This window comes from Aspergillus glaucus (assembly GCF_001890805.1).
Source record: "Aspergillus glaucus CBS 516.65 unplaced genomic scaffold ASPGLscaffold_14, whole genome shotgun sequence".
Lineage (NCBI taxonomy): Eukaryota > Fungi > Ascomycota > Eurotiomycetes > Eurotiales > Aspergillaceae > Aspergillus > Aspergillus glaucus.
The window spans coordinates 273,965-297,249 of record NW_019170466.1 but is presented as its reverse complement, the minus strand read 5'-3'; the positions used below and the strand labels follow the sequence as shown (position 1 = coordinate 297,249).

Sequence of the window (23,285 nt, the reverse complement as noted above, 5' to 3'; positions counted from 1 at the left end):
CGCAGTACTAAGCCTGTCGGCTTAGTATCCTAGTCTTTTGCTCCTGACGCAGCGGTTATCTCTCTGGAATGCGCCCTAGATGAGTGGCCGTGACAAGTACAGTGTCTGGTTATGGTTCTGAAGAGTCAAGAGTGAAGTAATCAAGCTATATACCCAAGTTTGAACTGCATTCACAGTATACCTAAATCATTTGACCTGAGTTCTTGAAGACAAAGTGATAGAAGAAGACATAATGATTTGAATGATATAGAAATAAAGGGATTTGAACTATGTCTTTATGGTTTTCTTGAAAAACAGTACTTCTACTGATAAAGATACACATACTTTACAGTTTCTACAAATATATATATCTATGACTTTACATGCTGTTTTATTGATGACCTCTACTGATCACCCACCACATCAATATCATTGAATATTACCTGTAATCTGTGGGTGACCACACCTACTGTTCACTTTTTATATGACTATCTCTTTACAATTCATTATGTTGATAGAGTATTGAGTGAAAAGTCTACAGGGTGACGGAACAGCTGTAAAAAACAGAGATGAATCATCAATTTTATCCAGCCAAAAGAGGAAAGGCGTCAAGAAATTATGCATATGCAGGTTCATGCGGATCAGTGGAGGTTGAACCTCAACGAACCTCTGGAGGTTAATGGGCGGTTGGAGGTTAGGAAGGTTGGAGGTTAGGAAGGTTGGAGGTTAGGAAGGTTGGAGGTTAGGAAGGTTGGAGGTTAGGAAGGTTGGAACCTCACCTCAAGAGGTGAGGTTCGAGGTTCCGGGGTAGGGACCCATGCGGAGGTTCAAAGCCAGGTCTAGTGGCCAGCCCGCTTACAAGGCCAGCTCGCTTACCGAATACGTTAGTACGAATGTTGAGATATATGTATATGTAAATATATTGTGTATTGAAATTATAAGACTTCTATAATAATTATATCCTATAATATTTAGGACTAACATATTAATAATAAACAACTTTAAACTCAGCTATGTTATATTATATACTATCTATACAAAAGAATAACTATTTTCCTCGAATAGTCCATAATTACTTATTGACCAGTTGTTAACCGGTTGACAACTAGTTGCATCCCATTTCTCGCTGTTGATGACGCAGAGGGCGTAGTGCGTTATAAACTTGAGTCAGGACTCAAGGTTGGGAAGGGTATTATTATCGAGGCTGTTCCAGTCGACAGGAGGGCTTGGCGGCGGTTCCCGTCCGACTGCTCGAACCATCGATCGAAAGGAGTTGCCGATTGGGGCAGTTACAAGAAGCACAACTCGTTTGCCTATGTAAGGGAATGTTTTAGCATTCTCGGAACAAGATGGAGATATGCCTCAAGCCTGAAAGACAACCTGCCTTCGTCTTCAAATACGCGTGGTTTCTTCTCGGCCTCCTCATCACTTCCAGAGGAAGATGTTAACTCGTCCTCCGAGAACTCATCACTGATCTCAGAGGCATCCATAGGAAGTGGATTGTCTTCAAGGGCCACGACTCGGGATGCGACGTGTGTTAGTGTCTATTTGGGAAGACCAGATGGCCGGGCGAGGGAAGGAAGGGTGGATGACAGCGTCGTTTGCCAAGCCGACTGTGAGCACCACGCGGCAGTCTGTGAAGGGCAAACAGACCTCTAGGATGTTTGCTTTTTCTCTGGCTCTGGCGGGACAGTCGCACGTCCATAACAACTGATCGTACGATCAGTCGCATCTAGCGCCCTATATAGCAGCGAAGGTTATGCCTGAGCCCTTGTCTCCTGTTGCCCTTCACATCACCTTCCGTATTCCATATAAAATGGCGTTTTCTAGGACATTGATACCTCAACTACAGGAGGGGTTTTAGAGTTGTAATTTATTATACCAGGATACCCCCTAATTTTAAGAAGCAGTCTGCTTAATGTATATAAGTAAATATAGTAGCTATAGTAGTTATAGTAAGCTTACCAGAATGACAGAAAACCAGCATCTTCCGCATTGATCCTATGCCGATCTTTGGTTTTTTGGATAATAGGGCCCAAATTAAGGTGCTTTGGAAGGCGTTTTTCGAAGCGATATGGCCACATTTTACTGACAGTATCTTGGCGGCCAGCGCGCACTAGCGGCTTCGCAGGCGGCGGTAACGCGTGATTCGTCCGTTTTTTGGGGTCGGCATGCTGGGTAGCGAGATATGGGCAAAAAAAGACGATAATAGGTGATTTTTGGCAGAATATGTAACTATGAGTTTTTTTTATGACGTTAGTTAGCTAAGAATGCTGATCAATCATTTGGGTGAATGAATAATTAGCCTACTTGCGTCGCCACTGGGGCCTGGATCAACTTTTCTTGCTCTGATTCATTTGCAGAAGGATTAATTTTTAATTTCCGAAGCCCGTCCTTGCTACAGTATAAAGACTCTAGGTAGATTCCGTACCAATAGATTTTTTCTTAGATTAAGCAAACTTTCGACGTTAGTAGCGTCATAATCAACTTTCCGATATTTTGGATCCTCCCCCTACCCTATGGCTTCACAACATCCTATTATTGTTGTTCTTGGATCAACGGGAAATCAGGGCAGAGGCGTGGTACAATCACTTCTGCGCGAACCCTCGCCTACGACGTGGCATGTTCGCGCCGTTACCCGGAATTCGGAATCTCCTGCGGCCCAGGAGCTTCTGAATGCTTTCCAAACGCCCGACAAGCGCTTGAGTCTTCAGGCTGGTGATATTTACGATATAGCAAGCCTCGAAGATGCTTTCAGTGGGGCGCATGGTGTGTTTGCGGTGACTAGCGAACACTCGAGCAAAATTATTGCGAACGAAGAAGGCATGAAACATGAACTACAAGCCGGCAGAAACATTGTTGGTGCCGCGAAAAGTTGCAATGTGAAGCACTTCGTTCTCAGCAGCTTGCCCGACATGAAAAAAGTCACGTCGGGACGGTTTGAAAAGATCTTTCATATGGACCATAAGTCCATTATTGAGCAATGGGCCAAAGAAGAACTATCAGCAGTAACCTGCCTCATTCCTGGTAAGTTTCGTGGTATTGAAGCAAGTACATTGTACTTGCCGCTTCTTTTTGAAAATAACATGTATTAATGCCCTCTTATCTCCCCATAGGTCTTTTTCTCACCAATTTGAAGCGCCCACAGTACTGCCGGAGAGAAGGTCAGACCCACGTTGCTCATGTCTAGTACTTTTTTAACTTCGAAACGGTAGATGGAGTTGTTCGCTTTTGTCCACCGATCCCGGCCACCAAGCTTGTTGAATGGGTCGATCCCGAGCACGACATGGGGCTCTTTGCTGCACGTAAGATCTGCCATCAACCTATGGCTATAATACAACCATTTCGTGTTGCTCAAGCTTATCTTTCTACTATAGGAGTCTTTTCCCTGGGAATCACGAAGACAAATGGCAAGAACTATTTTGTTGGTGGTAAAAAGTTCCGCATGCAAGATCTCGCTTCGACATTCACACGACACACTGGCCAACCGGCAGTCTACAATCCGATCACTATTGATGAGTGGGCCGACATAGCTTCGCGTGAGGTTGGTCCCGGATTCAAAGAGGATATTCGCCAGATGATGGAATGGTTCTCAATTGCCCCAGAGGAGAAAAGATGTTATGGCGCCCTCGATCCTGCTGATGACGTTGCGCAAGAGGAACTTGGCTTAGGAGCTAGTTCCTTCGAAGATTGGTTGAAACGTTCTAATTGGGCTGGACCATAAGTGGTATCTGAGGGGAAGTCCTAAGAAATGCTTTTTTGAAGCCTTGATGAGTTATCCTGACTTTCTTTTGATTCAAAGTTTCGGATTATTTGATTGGCCGGTTCATTTTTCTGAGGCGAACGAAAGTCCACGATTTGTGAGAACTCAACAAGATTAGGTTGGAACTGATACAAATGCATATTCTTTTCCCGATCAGGCTTTGGGGAGCAAAACGAGCGAAGAGATCCGCTTACTCCCGGTAGACCTCGGTGGCCACACGGGGGTGAGATTTGTTGTTGGTGACCCTGCGGAGGTCACAGTAGTGTGTGTGTGTGTGTGTGTGTGTGTGTGTGTGTGTCTATTTAACGTCGAGGGGCGGATTTTTCCACAGAAAGATCCTGGTCCCGATGCGGGACATACGACGGGCAGATCAGAACTGCCTGTCACCTAGCTAAGCTACCATCTATCATCTATATACAGGTAGCCTCCCGCGCGGGGGGCTGCTTGGGTTTTCATGGCTGTCAACCAGTGAATTGAGCATATTGGTTTGGATAGAAAAACAAGAACACAAGCAAGAAGGATGGAGAAAAACAGGGTACACTAAGGGGAAGATGAAGGGAAGGGTCTGGAGAGAGGGATAGGGACCAGAGGTAGGTCTGGGCATCCCTGAATTTGGTGGATTTCGGTGGCCTAATGTCATTGGCATATATCTGTATAGAAGTTGGATTCTCCCAGCCAGCCTGCAAATACAGTGAAACCAGCCTTTGTGCTGAGGATCTCAGTCACTGACTTGCAGCCCCATGGATGTGGTCCGCTACATTGGTTTGTCCGTTTCACAAGGGATATAAGTCTCGTCAATGCTGATGGCACATTCCTCCTTTTCTTCTTTCCTCCTTATGTTGATTATTCTCGTTGATAGCTACCTAGGTAGAACACATGAGTTGATGTTCCATTATCCCAGCTGAGCTCCATGACATAATAATCAACATCTTCCTTTTATACCTTAGGGAGAGAAATGTCACAGGCTGCGCCTGTCGCATAAGCGATATGTCTAGTCAGGCGGAGAGGCTATCGGACGGAGAGGTTATCAGAGGAACTATTTACCCGCACTGCGCACACATGTATTTAGAGCCGCTTGATCAGGCATCCATTTGATATTTTTCCAATAAAATCTTTTGTGCCAAAGCTAGTCATTAGCATTTCTGGGCCTAGCCCTTAACATTAAATTTCATTCCTTTCCTTCTCTACTGGCCGTTCAATCGCGCAGTAGCCTTAGGATCGAATGCCAGCAGAATCACTACATGGATAAGGACCACACACGACGATGAGAGCCCAGCTCTACCATGAAAACAGATAAGGACCACATGATGATGAGAGCCCAGCTCTACCACGAAAACGGATAAGGACCACGCACGACGACGAGAGCCCAGCTCTACCATGACAATAACTACAACGATGAGAGCCATTGCTTTACTACATATCTACAATTGGCGAGACCCATGCCCACATACGAGGACCCTGCCACCAGTGACCACGACGAATCTACCTCCTCTGAAAGCAGCTCCTGCTTGGTGACCAGACAATCAGAAACTACGCACATGCAGAAAAGCCCAAACACCATGAGCCAAAGCTACAAAAACAATAGTGTGCACCAGCACCCCTGACAGGTCCTGCCTGACCCTGGGGTGTTCAAGGGAGACATTGCTTCCTATCAGAACTTCAAACACCTCCTGAAAGCAAAACTCTATGTGGACAAGCAAGCATTGGGCAGTCCTTATGAATGCCTCTGGTATGCTTATGGGTATGTTCATGCGCCAAATCCTGTTTACCGCGACGTGCCCTAGGAACGAGGTTTAGTATCTCTCCGACATGAAAAGCGGAAGGTATGCACGTCGCCTATGACAGCATGTAGATCGACATGGGCGAATGCTCGTCCTTTTGCGTTGGAAGCTGCGGACCGGAGGCAATTGTATGCATTCATAGCGAAGGGCGTCGAAAAGTAATTATTATCAGAATTCAAGATTAATATGTACAGTTATTATGCTGTAAGCCGTTTTATAAACTCCCCGCCACCTCGGAATGGGTGGAATGAGAATGAAACATGTCGCGAAATCATTCCAGCTCAACTGGTCTCATCCGCTGTTTCAGAAGACAATTCCGCTTTTTGATAGGTGAACGGCTTATTTCTCGTAGCAGACAGTTCGGCCACTTGCCCACCGTCGCCGTACATATCATGAGCATACGCATTAGGCGGGTATGCATCATGCGGGCTTTGTGGGATATGCACAGACGCAACCTGTCTAGCTTTCCGTCGCCGGAACCAGAAGAAGAACAGCGCGAGAATCGCCACAACAACCACACCAGCGGCAACGCCAACCCCGATTCCTGCCGTTGCGCCCGAGGAGAGTCCGGACGAACTGTCTGATCCTGCAGAGTCTTGCGACGATGTCGGTGTTGGGGAGTCCGGGGTGGCTGTTGCAGAAGCTGTGGCGGGTACGCTGCTAAAATCGGTGGACTGCCACCGGATTTCGATACCGAAGGCATTGACTGAGCCGGGGGAGCTCATTTCACCGATGGAGCTTGTTTTGGAACCATCTGAGTCGGTCCAGGTGTATGTATATTCGGTGATCACGTCTGAGGCAGGTCCCCAGGCGCAGACTTCTCTTGTCCACCAGTCTGCAGAGTCTGTGGCGGTGGTAGGTCGGAGGGAGTAGGTGCTTGATCCTGCACTGGAAAATTGGCGTCAGCTTCTCGAAACCTTATTGGGTCCCTCCGTCTCTTCCTCCTTGTTATTGCATATGAACACGTCACCCGAACTGAAATAGCTCTTTGAAGAAGGGACTCTCTTCTTTAATCACTTCCCACGATGCCCCGAACCCGTCTCTCAAGAGGCCTTGGAATGTGCATATTACAGAGCGGTCGGGACGAGTTCTCCTACATCCTCGTCCAAGCAAAGAATAGACAAAACTATGTACTTGGAGACGCTCTGAAGAAAAAACCTCGCCGTGCATGTGAGGATGCTGCCGGTCTCTTTGGTTCTGAAGTCCCACACCTTGGTATCCTGATGTCGCTACGCTCCAAGACCGGCCGGGAGAAAGTAGAGGTCATCTACCCCTTCGTATAAATAACCAATCGGGTCCCACACCGGAGTCAAAAACCGAAGGGACCTGCCGGGGTGACTGACATCTCTCGGGCTAGGTGAGAGTTTGTATCCTGGCGTGGCGTTACCGGGCGAGGCTTTCGGTGTCGCGGAGATTGCACGAATCTTCCAGTACCTGTGGAATCTGGTGGAGTGTGACGCAGTTATGTCGATGGTCAAGCATCTGATTACTCTCTACCATGAGAGGCTGATTTCTTTACGCCGGCGGACACGTGCGGTTGCTGGTAAATGATGGTTGATATTTTGTTTTTATTTCTGTCTTCTTTCTTCTAGCTGCACCTAGATTGGCATGTCTTTCAAGCACTTGACAATTACTCAGAGTCAACTACGTAGCTACACCCCTCACTCCATCTCCCCGCCCGAGCGATAAGAGCCCTAATTTACATTTCTTGGCGGAGATACCGTTTCACTTGTCTTATCTGATACGAACAAAGAAATATACTAAGCTATAGATACGAGGATCGGGCACTCAGGGAAACCGAACGAATCACATTGCTGACGTTCCCCGCATTCGTCGTTGCCGCATAGTAAGCCGGGTCTTGCTGCCTGTATGGGGACTCCGAGATGGATAGGAACTACATCTGGGCTCCGAATGTGCCAATGGGACGGCTTGTGTGTTATTCTTGGGAGCATGCTATGATTAGCATTATTATTAGGAATTGTTGTCCGAAGAGAGGCCGATAACGAGGTCGGAAGATATGGAATGCACCGAGACGGATATATATAATGGCCGTCTGACACCTAAAATGCTGGAGACCGGACTGCAGAGTTCTGGCAATCACTTCTCCTTTTGCTCGCTAGTCCAACATGAAAAGCCCTCTAAATTGTGCCCTATTGGGTCTAGGGCTATCCAGCCTCACTCTCGCCGCCGCTGTACAACGCGACGTCGAAGTCCTCCGCTTCTCCAACCCCGTCGACGTAACACCCGACTCATTGCACAACATCCACGTGGAGATCGTCGATAAAACCTTCGAGGGGCACCTGCGGCTTGTATACGGTGACTGCGACATCGGGCACGCCAGTAAAGGACACCACGACATCGGAAACGTACTCATCAAGCGAGATGCGCACCCGGAACGACTTGTTTGGATTACCCCGTCAGATGCACCACATTTACAATGCTTACATGCATTCTCGGAGTCCATTCTGGTCGGCCGCTCGTCGCCTATTAGCGTGGCTATACCGGTCAACAAGCGCGAGAGCCTCGCGGACCTGGCCGACATGGAAGGGCCTTGGTTCGATGGAGTAGCGTACATGAAGTCCAAACAACAAGATGCTGCCGTCGTTTCCAAAGCGAAGAATACCTCCGTCGCTATTATCGGTGGCGGAATGTCCGGCCTTATGACAAGTCACCTCCTCGAATCTGTTGGTATCCACGACTGGCACATTATGGAGTCGTCGGAGCGGATCGGTGGTCGCATTCGCACCAGGTATCTCAACAACTCATCGCCCGAGGATTACACGTACCAGGAGATGGGACCGATGCGGTTTCCTGTTAGCATTACGTACGCTGATACGAATGAGACGCTGCAGATTATGGACCATCGGATGGTGTTTCAGTTGGCAGGTGTGTTGAACAAGATGAACACCAAGGCAAACAAGACGGATCTGCAGGTAAACTTCATTCCCTGGATCCAGAGCAGCCCAAATGTCCCCGCGGATAGCGGTGGTGTTCGTCTCCCTGATGGCCGGATACCGAGTGCAGCGGATGTTGCTGCTAACTCATCGCTTGTGTATACGGCAGCGTCGTCGAATGCGACAGCTGCTGACGATGCAGAGGCCGCAGTTGACGACTACACGGGCATGAGCAACCGGAGCACGATCCGCAACTTTGCATCGAACATGTATAAGATGCACAAACACGCCGTTGACAACGGCCTGTTCCACTGGTCTGAGGCCGGGTACTTGCGGTACGCACTGGGTTACGACCCAAATATCTCAGACTATGTAGCTGGAACGACGGACACACCGATGTGGCTATACGAAGATGTCTACTTCGCCGCGACAGAATGGCGCACCATCGACAAGGGACTCGAATCTCTCCCGCGAGCCTTCTACCCCCACGTCTCCGATAGACTGACCCTAAACCGCACAATTGACGGCCTCGTCTACAACGAGACATCCGGGAAGATTGCAGTCGCATGGCGTGATGATTCCCTGTCTATGACACCCATCACGAAGGAATATGACTACGCCGTCGTCGCCGCGCCATTCAGCAAAGTCCGTCTCTGGTCCCTGCCCCAATATTCATCATTGCTCAGCCGCGCAGTCTCAACCCTGAACTACGGCCAATCGTGCAAAATGGCACTCATGTACAAAACCCGCTTCTGGGAGCACCTCCCCGAACCCATCTACGGCGGCTGTGGCACCGTCGACGTCGCCGGCGTCGGAAACGTCTGCTACCCGTCCTACAAAATGAACAGCACAGGCCGCGGCGTAATCCTCGCCTCCTACATTTCCGGCACAGAAGCGCGCTCGATAGCCGCCCTATCAGATGAAGAACACGTCGCGCTAATCCAGCGCACAATGGTCGAAGTCCACGGCCCCGTCGCCGCGGAGCAATTCACCGGTATCTACGATCGACAATGCTGGGAGGTTGATCGCCACCAGGCTGGTGCGTGGGCATCTCCGCTTATCGGGCAACAGGATTTGTATTTGCCTGCTTATTATCAGACGGAGTATAAGAGTATTTTTATCGGGGAGCATACGAGTTATACGCATGCTTGGATTTTTTCGGCGTTGGATTCGGCGGTTAGAGGGACAGTCCAGTTGTTACTGGATTTGGGGTTGGTGGATGAGGCGAAGGGAATTGTGGAGGAGTGGATGGGCAGGTGGATTAAGCTGTAACTTGTCTTTGGTATAGACTTTGGTTTGGATCTTGTATATAGTGATAGATCGGGTACATAAGATGTATGGATTGAATATGATTAACGTTAGATATATATGAAAAGCTTGGATATCTCGAATAGCACTGAGCAAACTACCGTGTCTCAAACTCGCTCTCCGCCTTCAGCCACGTCCCGAAATCCTTCAAACCAGGATGCACCTTCTTTAGCTCCAAGATATTGGCCTTATACCCCTCATCATGGAACCACTTAAACATATACCCCATATCCTTCATCGACGCCATAAACATAGAACAAAGGAACCGGAATGTCCACGGAACAGACTGCCCAGTCTTCTCCTCGAATACTTGCTTTGCCTGCTCGTACGTCAATTCATCCCCCGCCAACGAAACAGCCTGTCCCTTGTACTCCTCCGGCTTGAGTAACGCGTCCGCTGCAAAATACCCAATATCACTCGTGGCGACCATCTGAAGTGGCTTTCCCTTCAGCGCCATGTCATAGGACGTCATGAAGACTTTCCCGAAGAATCCAGGGACCACGTTCTCGTAGAAAGCTGTCGGGCGGAGGATTGTCCATTGCATTTCTGTGTTCTTGGACTTGTCGACGAGATGGTGCTCGATGTTGTGTTTGTTAATGAAGTGTGGGACTTTGGTGGGATTTTCGAACGAGTTTGTTCCGCGGTCGACGGAGCTGTAGACGAAGAATTTGACGCTTCGTTTGAGGGATTCGTCGATTAGGGCTTTGCCTTGGCGTTCTTCGGAGGCGCTGTTGCCGAGTGCCACCTGCGAAATATCTTGTCAGTTGCGGATTCATCAAAATGTGGGTAGAGGGCATGGCTTACCTGAACACTGAACACGCCCCATATCGGATTCCTAGTTACACTGCGCGCATTCTTGAATATCCCGGCTGGATCGTCCAAGTTCCCTTCAACTACCCGGATGTTGGATGATAGCTTGGCGAGGCGCTGCGCTGAGCCGGAGGTTGTGTTTCGGGTGACGGCTAGGATCTCGAAGGGGGCTTTCCGGGAGACTAGATTCTTGATCAAGGAGCCGCCTTGTTTCCCAGTTGCGCCTGTAATAAGTACTGCGGCCATGTTGGACATGTTGGATATATATCGGGAGGCGATGTTATTGGCGTCAATGCAATTCTGAGCGACAAGGAATTTTTCTGCAGCAATACACCATGTTTGTGAGTTGCCGTTGACGACCTTTAAATACTAATCATTCTAGCATATTATTTTCTTAATCGAATGGTAACGAAATTTTGGAAGGGACAAGTTTCGCCTGCGGCGTGCTTATATCATTCTCGGGGCTTCGGGGTTGAAATAACTAACTAGTTAGAGCCCGCGCCGCCGCGCTGACAAATACGTCGGAATAGTTAACGTAATTCCCGACCGAGTCGGCCACCCCACCCGAGTCGGCCACCCAACTGACGTCGGCCATGTTTAGGAAACTTGAAGCTATTCCCAACAACCAAAACACGTGTATTTCTATCAAAACTAATTATTCTGACGCGTAGGACATCTTATTCTAGTATGGCCTTGAATATTACATTCAGAACAGGTTGGTGGTGCACATCTTGGCACATTTGAAGTTGATGGTGCAGATGTTGTAGATGGATCACCTGCCTCATTCAGTTGCTGATTCCTCTGCCCTATTAGATCTCTAGCCTCCTGTACAGAAAGACCTTCATTTGGAGGCATCTGGCGCCTTGATCGACTTCTTTTCTGCTTCTCTTTTTCATTTGCAGCACGGAGATCATGGTTTTCCTTTGCCAGATATACAGCATTGTATAAAGCAATCTCACAGCCCTTTATTATCTGCCCTAGTGCTCTTTTTGATGGTGTTGAAGGACTTTGAGAGCCTCTTTTGAGAAGCTTCTTAACTGATGATGCCTGCCTCTGCAGTTGTCAAACTGTATGAGGTGTTGCTAGTGTTGAGGAGCTTGTTGATTGCTCTCCACAGCTAGGAGGGTTACTCCATTCGAACCCGCTGTAGCTGCTCAAACCATGCTTGGAGGACCTTAGGATCCTCACATTTAGCACGCTCAAAGTTGTATTTCCTGGCAAACTGGCTTTTAACCTCTTCACGTCGCTTGGCAAGTACTGAAACCCAGTTTTTGCCAACAGGTGTGTATAGAGATGGATTCTCAGATTGAAGAATAATATTGGCCATTTCTTCCACCTGTGATGGCCTAGGGGCTGCTCCACGCTTATCCCTTGATACTATCCATTCTATTAAAGTGTCCTCCTGAGTTTGAGATAGCCTATGACAGTTGGCGCGTTGTTCTGCGCGAAAATGAAGGCCATTCAATCAGTCCTGGAGAGTGGATCGAGGAACATTAAAGACTGCTGCTGCACGACGAACACTGGGAATTTCATTGTTTTTTAATGCATTTATGGCAAATTGGATCCTCCCCTCTTGCTCCACTGAATTTCGAGATGAAAGATGTCTTTTTGGTGGCATGGTGGTTGTTTGAACGGATAGAGTATCTAAATGCGCGGACTTTTGATGAGGTGGCCGACTCGGGTGGGGTGGCCGACTCGGTCGGGAATTACGTTAGCCAAACCTGGGGGGGTTCAAGTTCACTTGATTGATAATGACAGATCCACTGATCTGAAATTGATCAGAGCTCCACAGAAAGATTATCTAGCAAAATCCCGAGGCCGAGGAGTTAATGTTGACATTCTGTCATGCCGGATGTCGTTAACGACCGTCTCTATCAGGAAGAAGTATCCTCCCTGGTCAAAATGAATCCCAAAGCAAACCCCAATCAACGAAGCTGCCAACAATGCAGCCGCAAAAAAATCCGCTGCGACAAGGCCCAACCATGTCACAATTGCTCAAAGTCGCAGCTCGAGTGCATCTTTCCCGGACCAAGCCGCGCACCGCGGCAGTAGAAACGACCTTTGAAGGCTGAGCTGATATCGCGATTGAAGCGCCTGGAGGATGAGGTTAAGGGGTTGAGGGAGAGTACTGAGGAGACTAATAGAGTTAATCGATGCTCGTGTTCAGAGAATGCGGTGGTTTCGCGACTATCACCTCAGCGCCGCGCAAAGCCAGTCCCTATTGAATGTATACAAAGAACGGGTGGCACCAATGGTCATGATCTTCCATAAACCCAGCATTCGAAAACTAATATACAAAGCATCAACCAATGCTGAATACATTGATCGGACATCTGAAACAGTCATCTTTGCCATATACTTCGCAGCCGTCACCAGCTTCAAACCATCAGTCTCCCCACTATCTTGGTGAAGAGCATAGCACCGTACTCCAACGGTTGCGCTTTGCTGTACAGCAAGCACTTGCGCGAGCAGGCTTCCTCACGACGCGTAACCTGGCTGTCCTCCAGGCGACAGTCTTATTCCTCACTTGTCTCCGTCGACCAGAAGATGCGGACTTCGTTTGGACCATGTGGTCGTACTTAGACTAGCACGAGGACTTAGATTGCATCGCGATGGTACTAGGTTTGGGTTAACGCTGTTTGATACTGACATGCGACGGAGACTGTGGTGGTATATCTACTTATTGGATGTTCAGATTTGCGAGTATCATGCCATTAGCAGCGAGATCGAGGAGGACAGTGTCGATACCCAGCTACCATTGAATATTGACGATGCGGAGATATCTCCAGAATTTAGGGAAATCCCGAATGAACGGACGGGCTTCACGGAGATGACTTTCTGTCTAGCACGATGTGAAATGATAACTCTCAATCGACGACTTGCCCGTACTTCCTCGAGTCTTCCATTGGAGCAGACCCTTCAAGAACTGAGCAAGATACACACTCATATTCAAGGAAGATATCTGCAATACTATGACGTTTCCATCTCAATACAATGGGTAACCGCCACAATTCTCCGTTTAGTCATCGCCCGGTTATGGTTAGTTGCACACTTCCCACAGTTAACATCCGACGACTCCTTACCTCTGGACAGTCCCACGCGCAATCAACTCTTTCGGACGGCAGTGGAGGTCACAGAGTTTGCGTGTCTCCTCGAAACCGATGAGAGAACCGCGAAATGGTCCTGGCTGTTTAAGGGGTATGTCCAGTGGCATGCAATTGCATTCGTACTTTCTGAGTTGTGCAATCGGGGAGAATCTCCAGAGGACTTGCGCGTATGGGCGGTTGTAGAAGGGGCTTGCAATCGGTGGAAGGAGAGGGACTTTCAGGAGAAGGGGATTGTATTGAAAGCGATTACGCGGTTAATGGAGAGGGCTGCTAGGAGGCATGGACGATCAATGCCTGTGTAGACGAAAATAAACACAGCAATCAATAATTAGTCCAATTACTCCCACTCCCCAACACAGCTTGCCCCTTCGCTAAAGACCTCGACGGCTGCTCTCCCAGCCACTGCGGCTCCAACCGATCCAAATTCGCCTCAATCTCCCATCCCCGTCCACCCTCAACATACATGGACGTTCCATTCAACTTCTCATCCACCACCAGCCCCGCCGTAATCTTCGCAACATCCAATGGCAAGTTTTTCGGGAGACCAGCTTTCAACCAATCATGCTCAATCCCCTTCACCATTCCTGTGGTGGTCATCCAGGGACAAACGGCGTTTATGCGGAGTTGGTGCGGCGTGAAGGGAAGGTATTGGCGGAGAGAGCGCAGAATCCCTAGGACGCCGTGTTTGGATGCTTGGTAGACGAAAAGACCGGGTGATTCTTTGAAGCCGGCGATTGAGGAGATTAGGGTGATGGAGCGGTCTGTGTTGGGTGGGCGGTTTTGGCGGAGGTAGACGCTCGCGATGCGCGAGACGTAGAGGCAACCGTAGAGGTTGACATCCAGCACCTTTGTAGTCGCGGGCTGAGGATTATTAATATTTGTATGCAGAATTGAGAGACGGGAGTGGCATACCTCTCGAACATCCTCTAGTGTCAAGGCGGGATCGAACCAATTTCCGATCTCTTGGATTCCCGCCGCGGCGACGACATGGTCGATGTGACCATATGTCTCCAGAGCGGCGTCAAAGAGGGCCAGAATGGACTTGTAGTCCGTAACATCAGTTTGGTGGAAGATTGCTCTTGGTCTGGACGAAGACGATACAGAGAGCTCCCGTGCAAGTTGGTCACCTGCATCTGCCGCGGTATCGCCAAAGCAGACGTATGCACCGTTCTCGCAGCAGAGTTCGACAAGGCTAGCTCCAATGCCATTTGCTCCGCCTGCATGCATAGTTAGTAACCGATTCTCGCTAGACTAGGATTGGTCGTTCGTACCAGTGATTAGGATGACCTTTTTCGCCAGAGACTCTGGGGTGATATTGGGAATGAATTGTGCCATACTGACTCAGTCTCTTGCGAATACCTCAACGTAGTTGGATACTTCAATCTCAGAACTACATATATATACGACCGATATATACCCCGACAATATATGCCGTGCCTGCAGCTGTTGGGTATTTTCCGGTTCGCGGGGTATACCCAGGGGGTTTTCCGTTAGATCCAACCAATCGGCATGCATCGATGGCACAGTGGGACAGAGCTTAAACATCTTCATCCTACAGGGATTGACCGCTTACTGTTTCCAGGCTATTCTGCCGCAGACGATGAGCTGTACATGACCCCTTCCCTATTTGGGATGGATATTGCCCCGGTGTAGTTCTTCAGTAAGTTTCTACCCCTCAACGGAATAGGCGAGATCCTCGGTCATTATGAGAGCACCATTGGCCAATTACGATGGAGATGCTCGGAGTATTTAAACATCGTTATCAGCAATGCAATTGCATGATTGCATCCTTGCAATAAAATAACCCTGCAGAGACCGTGAGAATGCCCCTCGAGACCTATCACCACTCTTCCTCAACTAGAGGCCTGTCCAGCATCACCACCCTCATCGTCGGTGCCACTGAGTCCGTCCTAATTGATCCGCCCTTTCTCATTCAAGATGCTGAGTCCGTCGTTCGCTGGGTGAAGGCCACCACAACCACCCCCCTCAAAGCCGTCTTCGTAACCCACCACCACCCCGACCACTTCTTCTCCGCAAATCCCATCCTCGAAGCGTTCCCATCCGCAAAATTCTACGCAGCACCATACGTCCTCGCAGGAATCAACAGGGAATACGATGATAAAGTGAAATACTGGCCATCGATTTTCGGGAAGGAGAGTGTCCCCGAGGCGCCACGGAAGCCGGAAGCTTTTGATTTTACGTTCTTCATTTTGCAGGGCAACCCGGAGAATCCAGTCATGTTGCTGGGTCCGTTGCAGGGGGATTCGGTTGATCATACTATTTTTTGGTTGCCCGCGGAGAGGACGGTGATTTGTGGGGATACGGTTTATGGGAGGAGTACGCATGTTTGGTACACTATGCCCATTGTTGAGGCGGAATACGGATGGCTAACAGTATCCAGGGTCGAAGAAGTTGAAACGCCCGCATTGCTCGAAGCATGGAATAAATCACTGGATGTTATTTCATCTCTCAACCCGACCAAGGTCATCCCCGGTCATCTGGAGCCGGGATGGGAGCTTGATGCGCAAGCGGATCTCGCGCATACCAAGAAGTATCTTTCTGTGTTTGCAAACAAGGTAACCTATGCGTCGTCCAAGCCCAAGGTGAAAGACCTCCATGAGTGTTTCCAGAACGAGTTCAAACAGTGCAAGGAGAATTTGGACTTCTTCTTGGGACATCTGTCAAATCAATTTGGTGAGGGTGGTCAGGTCTGGGAGGAGAATAGACATCATGCTGTGGATAAGAGGAGTATTGAGAATTTGAATGGTTTCTGTTTCTAGTTGTGTTGTTGAAGAGACTGCGCGGCGTTTGACTTATTGTATCATTCCAGGTGTGGCTATATTGATCACATTAGTGCTGATTATTAAATTACATCTTCCACCGCCAGGGTGATCCCATCATAGCTTCAATCCTTACGATAAAACATGCCACGGTAGCTGCGAACAATAACACCCCGACCGTTATTCCTGCTCGCTCGTAGCTAATAGACGAAACCAGAGCCTTTGATTCCGGAATCAACAGTCCAGTTAGTGGTGTCCCAATTAAAGCACCCATTCCACGGATAAGGTACAAGGAACCATTGACGCTGGTGTAATTCTGCGCGCCAAACAGTTCGATCAAAGAGGCTGGAAATAGCGATATATATGCGCTCGCAAATGCACCATACAGAACCGTGAATGTAATAAACATTCCGTCCGCACTGGATCCCGAGATAGTCGAATCCTTGAACATGGACGGAAGCCAGAATCCAAATACCGCGACGGCGCTCAGCAATGTCGTAAAAGCCAAGGCATTAATCCGTCCGTATTTATCAGCACCGTATCCGATAATGATCCTGGATACAAAATTCGACGCATTGCTGACAGTGATGAAGTTCGTGGCCGTTGTATTGCTATACCCAAGTGCCCTGGCGTACGCCGCGTAGAAGAACAGAGGCGTCGAATATCCTGCCGATTGCAAGAAACACCCTGACCCCTGAGCGACGAATCGTTTCGTGCGCGCGACACGCCAGTTTATAAGCGGAATCTTCATCCATCCATTAACCCGACTCATACCCTGTGTCTGGACGCGGACTTGGTTTTCGAAGTCTGGCTCCCATCCCAAGCTGTATCCGGCAAGCGATACTAGAGTTACGGAAACGCAACCCGCAATCCTCAATGCATTTCTGAATCCAATGCTGTCGATGATAGCACTTAGGACCGGTGGCCAGACCATTCCTCCTACACCGGTGCCGGAGATAATCACACCCATTGCCAGTCCGCGCCGTTTATCGAACCATGTCGGTGCGACGGCCATTGTCGGTACGTAGGTCATACTAGTACCTATCCCCAGCAGCACGCCCTGAGTCAGAGTAAAATGCCATAGCTGCTTGCTGAAACTGGCGAGAATGAATGCGATACCGAACACCCATCCCCCAACAATGATGACCGCTTGCGGGGAGTACAGTTTGGCCCAGACCATGGTAAATGGGCCGCCCATTGACATAAATGCGATCGCTAACGTACCGATCAAGTTGATGAGTGCCGTGGAATTCCCGGTAAATGGTGTATTTGGTTGCGCGGCCATTTCTTCATAGAGTGACTGCCATACTCCGAAAGTGAAGATGAGCGCGCAGGTGGTGAACATCACCAGGAAACCGGCCGCTACGACCATGACGTAGCGCCTACAGACAACGTCCACGTTAGCGTTTTCTATAGCTTTTGGTGTTACGAAAAAGTGTCAAAATACCATTTTCCGTGTTTGAAATGCGGCCGCTCACTATCGGGAGTGTTTCCACTTGGTTCGCGTTTGTCGTCCTGCGACTCGACCGGAGTCTCGGCTTTTGCTTCTGTCATGCTGTATGCCAAGAAGCCTCCGTTCATATGTCCTGATACTCAACCAGGGTGTCGAATCCGCATTGAAAAAGAACAGGAAGAGACGGATGTGGGGAGCCGGGTGATCAAAAATGGATCACATCCGACGGCTAAATACATATCCATGGTTCCCGAAAGGGCAAAGTTTCAAGTCAACGGCATTTCGGGCGGAATGAAATGCCTTTGGATCGAATAAAATCCATCCGCGCAATCCTTGCCGTTAATAGTTGATGTAGATGGCATTTTCGGATATTCTCGGCCTCAGCCTTCTTTTCGACCACCACACAGACAGCACTCTGTCGGAGTGGCTTAGGGCAATTGTATATAACCCTAACAGATATAGCACTGGGCAGCAAAGTCTCGACTTCAGAAAACGAAAAGGCTTCTGATTTATTCAACTATCCGGTAGTGGGATATTGCGCTCGCGGGCTGTCGGGGTTGATTTCCAGAGGACGAAGTGATCGCCGCGTGCTTGGTGTGCGAAAAGTTCATGAAGACGAATGATAGTAAAGGTCACCGGGATATTGAAGATTTCGTGGTGCATATCAGGATAATCGACCCCTTCCACATCCTGGTGGGTTAGAGATTGCGATCATCTCTCCTAGAATGGCCGGACGCCATGAGTGTGAGAAGCGTATATTGAGTACGGAAGCCTCGTTGTCTGCTAACGACATCTTCGAAGGTTTGTCTTCGGTATCCGGTCCGGAAGGGTGCACGTCGCGCGTGCGCTGAACAAGGTCAGGACTTTTATGTTCAGCATGAGGCCCGTATTAGCTGTTCAATTAGATACTTTGATTGGTTCTTCCTCTTCCCGAATTCATGGAAGATTGGACGTACATCCAGGCTTGCGTGCTAGTTTGCGGTAGCGGTAGCTCTCAGCATTGAGCGCCATTTCAGCGGTATGCTGCGACCTGGTCTAGTAACAATAGGCTCTAACAATATAAAGAAGTAAAGGAGTCAGACAATGAGGATTATTTTCGAATGCTGAACTGACGTCGTCTACGGAGGTGGGGAAAGGAGGACGGGAGCACTTTCAAGGCAGGCCTCTCCTTGGTGTGCCCCGACCCTGCGGTGTGGATGATGACCAACTGTTCGACTATAACCATGGGCTTAGTACCGTGCAGCCGGAGGAGCTTCGGATGTGGGTTAGTGTCGCCCTGCCTTGGAAGAGGCTTTTGAACCGCCCCGGTTCAATCAGGATGAACATGCCCTCAACAGCGGTATTGTGGACAGATCTCTGTGGCAGATTGGCTTCAATAGCCTGTGCCTGCAAGCAAAAAACGTGTTAGTGCGTTGCGCAGCGTCCGTTCTGCAGTGACTTTACTGGCCTCATGTAGCCAGAGTCAAGCCTTTGAAGCCGTTCTACCACCCGTGCCGCCGCCTCCCCATGCTCTGGAAAAAAGGGATTGACCATCTGTTCAACCTCTGTTTCCGTGGTCCGCAAGTCCTGAGGCTCATCAGCAGCATGTCGACAAAAGCGACTCACCTTGATTCCCTCCTCCGTGAACCCCCCCCCCCCTTTCGTGGGCTTCGTGGTAAAGCGCGAGGGTGTACCAGTGTAAATGGATTCTTCCCATGATAAATTGCTAGCCAGACTACGGTTTGTGGTATGCCACCCCCGACGAGCTCTAAAACAAGCTTCTGGTCGTAGAGGCCAAGGAGCGATACCTGGCGGACTCTGCAGAGCCACGGCTACTTGGGAATATGGCTACGCAAATGTGGGACCTCCTTCACTATCGTTACTTTATTTTGCTAATTTGCGGCAGTGGTTCAAACATGCCCTCTCATCGTGCCGGGAAAGCGAACACGACCGGATCCTAAACCTCCTGTACATGTTATGTACGAATCCAGCATCTTATTCCTTCTATCCGAGACAGGCAACGTTGGAATACACTTAACACGAAGCTGAGAGCATGTAAGGCGACGCACAGCGCATTTGCGATGGACGAAGCAAGCATACCCTAACTTGACATCTATCTAGTCAGGCCGCTGCAGTCGTGCACCAGATGATGGAATGGAGGCGGCAGGCTGTCCAGACAGTCAAAACAGGCGGAAAGGGTCTTTTCAAGAGCCGAAAGGCTAGGTGGAACCAGTTCAGGGAGGTACAGAAGGGAAAGCTCCCGACCTACCCAGCCAATGAAATGACGCTTGAAGATTGTAGGAGACTTAAGGGATGAGATACACCAAAGTTTAAACCCAACCTTGGCTGGATACAACCAACGAGATCGATCGGGATCATCTCCTTGGTAAGCGGCCCATGTTTAAATAAAAATGCACTCGTCTAATTTATTCAGACATCATGTTGGAGAGAAACGAAAAATTCGCAAAGGGGTATGATCCCAATGAGTCTCCCATGCAAACCCGCAAGAGTATTTTGCAGGAACTCATCCATGCCCAGGTCTCCCTATGGGCCAATGCATCAACCGCAACCTGACAGACGCAGTCAGAGAGGTATCTAAAAGCTCTAGCGCTTGAAGGAAATTGCGTCGACCCTGACAAAAGAAGTGGCATGAGACTCCGATGAGAATGATCATCCCATGAGAGAAGGCATAAGCACGATTCTTATAGCTCCCATTGCAATCGCAATGGCGGGGGGCACTTTAAACCACGCACTCCCACCATATTTCACCACGCTATTCATGATGTGGGAATCAAGCACGTGTCTTACCACAATATTGGGAGTGCCATCGAGATAGACGGTTCTGAAGAGTGTCAACAGCTATTGATAGTGGACTTCGATTCACTGAAGGGAGCTTGATTGTTCCATATGTGCAGCCTCTGACAGCTTCGATCACGCTTGAACTTGCCAAGGGAGTCAATCCAGTCATCCAGATCGTTTATTATGCCATGATCTCTAAGAATCCAGCACTTCGTCGTGAAGATAACTAAGTTACATCCTTCCAGATAGTTGGAAGATGCGATAGCCCTTTCACCTTGTAACTCCCGCTCTGGTCTGTTTAGAAAATATGGATTATACCAGAACAGCCATTTATCCTGACCGGGCATTAATATGCCGTCATGTACAGTTTTGTATACATCTTTCACTCGTATGTAGTCTTTCCGTGGCATGACCTTGATCCGAGAAAACCATGGACTATCACTGTCCAGTATCGTCTCGATTATCCCAAGGCACGAAGTAGGAGGTTGTTGAAACAACATCCGCCTCCAATTTGCCTCTTCCCGGAAAAACGCCCGTTGCTTCGTCCAATAAATCATCGGAAATTGCAGCTGCTGGTACGACCGGTGCCGTCCTAGAGTGTTCAACTGCTTGCGAAGGAACTCAGGTCAGATGGTATCACTTAGGAGTGGATTTTGTTTTTGCTTGGACGTCTGTTTTTTCGGAGCCGGTTTGAAAAAGAGGTGTTCTTGGATACGATCCAAGCTTTTAATTATGGTATTCCACTGGTGGCATACACGTTGCGCGGAAGTCAGTAGTGTGCGCATGTCGGTTTGCAGGAAGATTTGTTCGAGGATCTCTGGGATCCAGGACATGGGTTTCTGGGGTTGCTCTGCGGACATTTTCGCGGGTAGGGATGTTGGTTGTTGGTGTTGTCGAGTACATTGGGAGGATGAGGATACTTGCGACGTGTTAGGCAACTATGCAGATTAGGCAACTTACTGGCGCATGACTAGTCAAGTCGTCAGCTACCAGCCGAATCGGAACAATGGGGCGGCATTTAAAGCCGCTCCAGACAGCATCACTTCGTGTAGGGTTAACTATGCGACTGCGACTGAACATGCACATTCTATCTCTCTGTTCCAGCGTATACTTGAAGCTAGAGACTTCTGAACGGGTTCGAGCGGCAACAGCATTGACCTTCTTCGCTTTGTGGGGGTAGAGAAGGAAACAGGGTTCCTTGTTCATTTCCATAGAGCCTGTCTAAGTAGTTAATGAAACTGGTCATCGCCTATTTCATGCTGTGGGTGCACTTGCCGTTGCAATACACATCATATATACCAAACTCCAATGGATTGCTCGATGGTAGTATGGTGCGTTGTGAGTCTCTTTCTTTGACTTCGAGTGGTTCATCTGCGATCAACAGGATATCATTCAACATAGAGAGGAAAACAGCTTCAGTGATGGAGCCGTTCTGCCGCAGTCCACCCAGCATCTCTCCGGTAATACCGTTGTATATGTGGACATTGCGAAAGCCAACACGGTTATCCATGGCGTGGGAGGACAAGGTTCAGGCTAACGAATGAGATGATCTGGGTTGGACCGATTTTAATGAGTCGAAAAGAGAATGAGAAAAATAACCCAGTAGGAAAGGCACTGCGGTAGACTTATGAGGTTGGGGTTGAGAAGTGGAGGAGAAAGAAAAGAAATGCGCGTAGACAACTAGGCATCTTCTAACATATGTTCTTCATTATGTCTTCAATGGATATTATATGACTGTCCACCCCAAAGTGAGTAACTTTATAATCTCCTATTAATGCTCTCAACTAAATTTTTTAATTGACAGTTCGGGTATAAAGTCATTGGTTTGATGAGGATCTTCTTATACTTAAAACATCAAGCATGCATATCCATCCTGCACTATCCAGCTACTTTCCTAGTTTTGTATCCTAGTACTGTACATAGTATGCCCTCAAACAAACTCCAGCCTGCCTTTCCCCTTCCTTTTACCAGAGTACACGAACGAACAAACACGAAACATCGTCAGCAATCAATCACTTCTGATAATCCTTAATGAAATTCGTCCCCGTATTCGGATTATTATACTCCCGATGCACCCTCGCCGTCCCATCATCAAACCGATCCACCTCCCTCAACTGATACGTCCCATCCGGCAACATTCTCTCCCGATGATGCTTGGTCGAGTCCTCCGCCCGATAATCATAATGCTCATCATATGCCCCCGTCACAGGGTCATACGCCGTGTGGCCACCGCCATCCTGCACGGCGATGTTGGAGTAGTCAGAGGGGTCGTAGCCGCGGATTCCTGAGGCGGTGGCAGCGGCAGGGGTGGAGTAGGGCTTTGGTTCGGAGGTTCCGCGTAGGCCGTAGTCAGTTATGGCGTCGTCTTCGTAGGTGCCGTAGGTTGTGTCGCCGGTGTAGGCAGTTTGGGCAGAATTGTCGATGTTGTTGATTGTGCGGAAAGTGGTGGTTGAGTAGTCTGTGGAGTCGGTCATTTTGTTTGTTCTGATTGTTTTCAAGTAATATTAGATTCTTGATATCGGGTCCATTGTGTCTCATATAGATTCCAGTGGTTTTTATAGACATGCGTGGCGTTGTGTATAAATAATGATATGCCACTGACATCAGAATAAACTACAAACAATCGCCTTCG

The 23,285-nt window shown here is 48.8% G+C and overlaps 11 protein-coding genes across 11 annotated transcripts; 4 read left to right on the top strand and 7 right to left on the bottom strand.

Moving 5' to 3' along the window:
- Positions 1-2,498: 2,498 nt before the first annotated feature.
- On the top strand, positions 2,499-3,703 carry ASPGLDRAFT_129558 (uncharacterized protein; the record flags this gene model as incomplete). The annotated part of the gene is made up of 3 exons (XM_022540901.1): positions 2,499-3,006; positions 3,195-3,284; positions 3,357-3,703. The coding sequence occupies 3 exons, from the start codon at positions 2,499-2,501 to the stop codon at positions 3,701-3,703; spliced, it is 945 nt and encodes a 314-aa protein (XP_022399416.1).
- Positions 3,704-5,804: 2,101 nt separating this feature from the next.
- ASPGLDRAFT_36838 (uncharacterized protein) lies at positions 5,805-7,023 on the bottom strand (the record flags this gene model as incomplete). The annotated part of the gene is made up of 2 exons (XM_022544744.1): positions 5,805-6,411; positions 6,911-7,023. The coding sequence occupies 2 exons, from the start codon at positions 7,021-7,023 to the stop codon at positions 5,805-5,807; spliced, it is 720 nt and encodes a 239-aa protein (XP_022399415.1).
- Positions 7,024-7,649: 626 nt separating this feature from the next.
- ASPGLDRAFT_174205 (flavin monoamine oxidase family protein) lies at positions 7,650-9,689 on the top strand (the record flags this gene model as incomplete). Its single annotated transcript, XM_022542818.1, has 1 exon — positions 7,650-9,689. The coding sequence occupies one exon, from the start codon at positions 7,650-7,652 to the stop codon at positions 9,687-9,689; it is 2,040 nt and encodes a 679-aa protein (XP_022399414.1).
- Positions 9,690-9,822: 133 nt separating this feature from the next.
- On the bottom strand, positions 9,823-10,781 carry ASPGLDRAFT_67595 (uncharacterized protein; the record flags this gene model as incomplete). Its single annotated transcript, XM_022549154.1, has 2 exons — positions 9,823-10,470; positions 10,530-10,781. 2 exons carry the CDS (start codon positions 10,779-10,781, stop codon positions 9,823-9,825), a joined length of 900 nt encoding a protein of 299 aa, XP_022399413.1.
- Positions 10,782-12,705: 1,924 nt separating this feature from the next.
- Positions 12,706-13,944, top strand: ASPGLDRAFT_67594 (fungal specific transcription factor domain-containing protein; the record flags this gene model as incomplete). Its single annotated transcript, XM_022549153.1, has 3 exons — positions 12,706-12,876; positions 12,926-12,969; positions 13,119-13,944. The coding sequence occupies 3 exons, from the start codon at positions 12,706-12,708 to the stop codon at positions 13,942-13,944; spliced, it is 1,041 nt and encodes a 346-aa protein (XP_022399412.1).
- A 19-nt stretch (positions 13,945-13,963) lies between these two features.
- On the bottom strand, positions 13,964-14,977 carry ASPGLDRAFT_36835 (putative 3-hydroxyacyl-CoA dehydrogenase; the record flags this gene model as incomplete). Its single annotated transcript, XM_022544743.1, has 3 exons — positions 13,964-14,503; positions 14,555-14,859; positions 14,914-14,977. The coding sequence occupies 3 exons, from the start codon at positions 14,975-14,977 to the stop codon at positions 13,964-13,966; spliced, it is 909 nt and encodes a 302-aa protein (XP_022399411.1).
- Positions 14,978-15,465: 488 nt separating this feature from the next.
- On the top strand, positions 15,466-16,799 carry ASPGLDRAFT_83327 (MBL fold metallo-hydrolase; the record flags this gene model as incomplete). The annotated part of the gene is made up of 2 exons (XM_022550213.1): positions 15,466-15,992; positions 16,044-16,799. 2 exons carry the CDS (start codon positions 15,466-15,468, stop codon positions 16,420-16,422), a joined length of 906 nt encoding a protein of 301 aa, XP_022399410.1. The 3' UTR covers positions 16,423-16,799.
- ASPGLDRAFT_489165 (uncharacterized protein) lies at positions 16,467-17,960 on the bottom strand. The gene is made up of 3 exons (XM_022546999.1): positions 17,870-17,960; positions 17,647-17,804; positions 16,467-17,463 (listed from the first exon to the last, which is right to left on the bottom strand). The coding sequence occupies exons 2-3, from the start codon at positions 17,792-17,794 to the stop codon at positions 16,511-16,513; spliced, it is 1,101 nt and encodes a 366-aa protein (XP_022399409.1). The 5' UTR covers positions 17,795-17,804; positions 17,870-17,960; the 3' UTR covers positions 16,467-16,510.
- A 2,796-nt stretch (positions 17,961-20,756) lies between these two features.
- Positions 20,757-21,661, bottom strand: ASPGLDRAFT_1494580 (uncharacterized protein; the record flags this gene model as incomplete). The annotated part of the gene is made up of 1 exon (XM_022542036.1): positions 20,757-21,661. A coding segment is annotated over exon 1 (454 nt), but the record flags the coding sequence as incomplete, so codon positions are not given.
- On the bottom strand, positions 21,380-22,163 carry ASPGLDRAFT_36831 (uncharacterized protein; the record flags this gene model as incomplete). The annotated part of the gene is made up of 3 exons (XM_022544742.1): positions 21,380-21,572; positions 21,765-21,870; positions 21,953-22,163. The coding sequence occupies 3 exons, from the start codon at positions 22,161-22,163 to the stop codon at positions 21,380-21,382; spliced, it is 510 nt and encodes a 169-aa protein (XP_022399407.1).
- A 242-nt stretch (positions 22,164-22,405) lies between these two features.
- ASPGLDRAFT_48811 (uncharacterized protein) lies at positions 22,406-23,175 on the bottom strand. Its single transcript, XM_022546982.1, has one exon. It carries the CDS (start codon positions 23,125-23,127, stop codon positions 22,666-22,668), a length of 462 nt encoding a protein of 153 aa, XP_022399406.1. The 5' UTR covers positions 23,128-23,175; the 3' UTR covers positions 22,406-22,665.
- Positions 23,176-23,285: the final 110 nt, after the last annotated feature.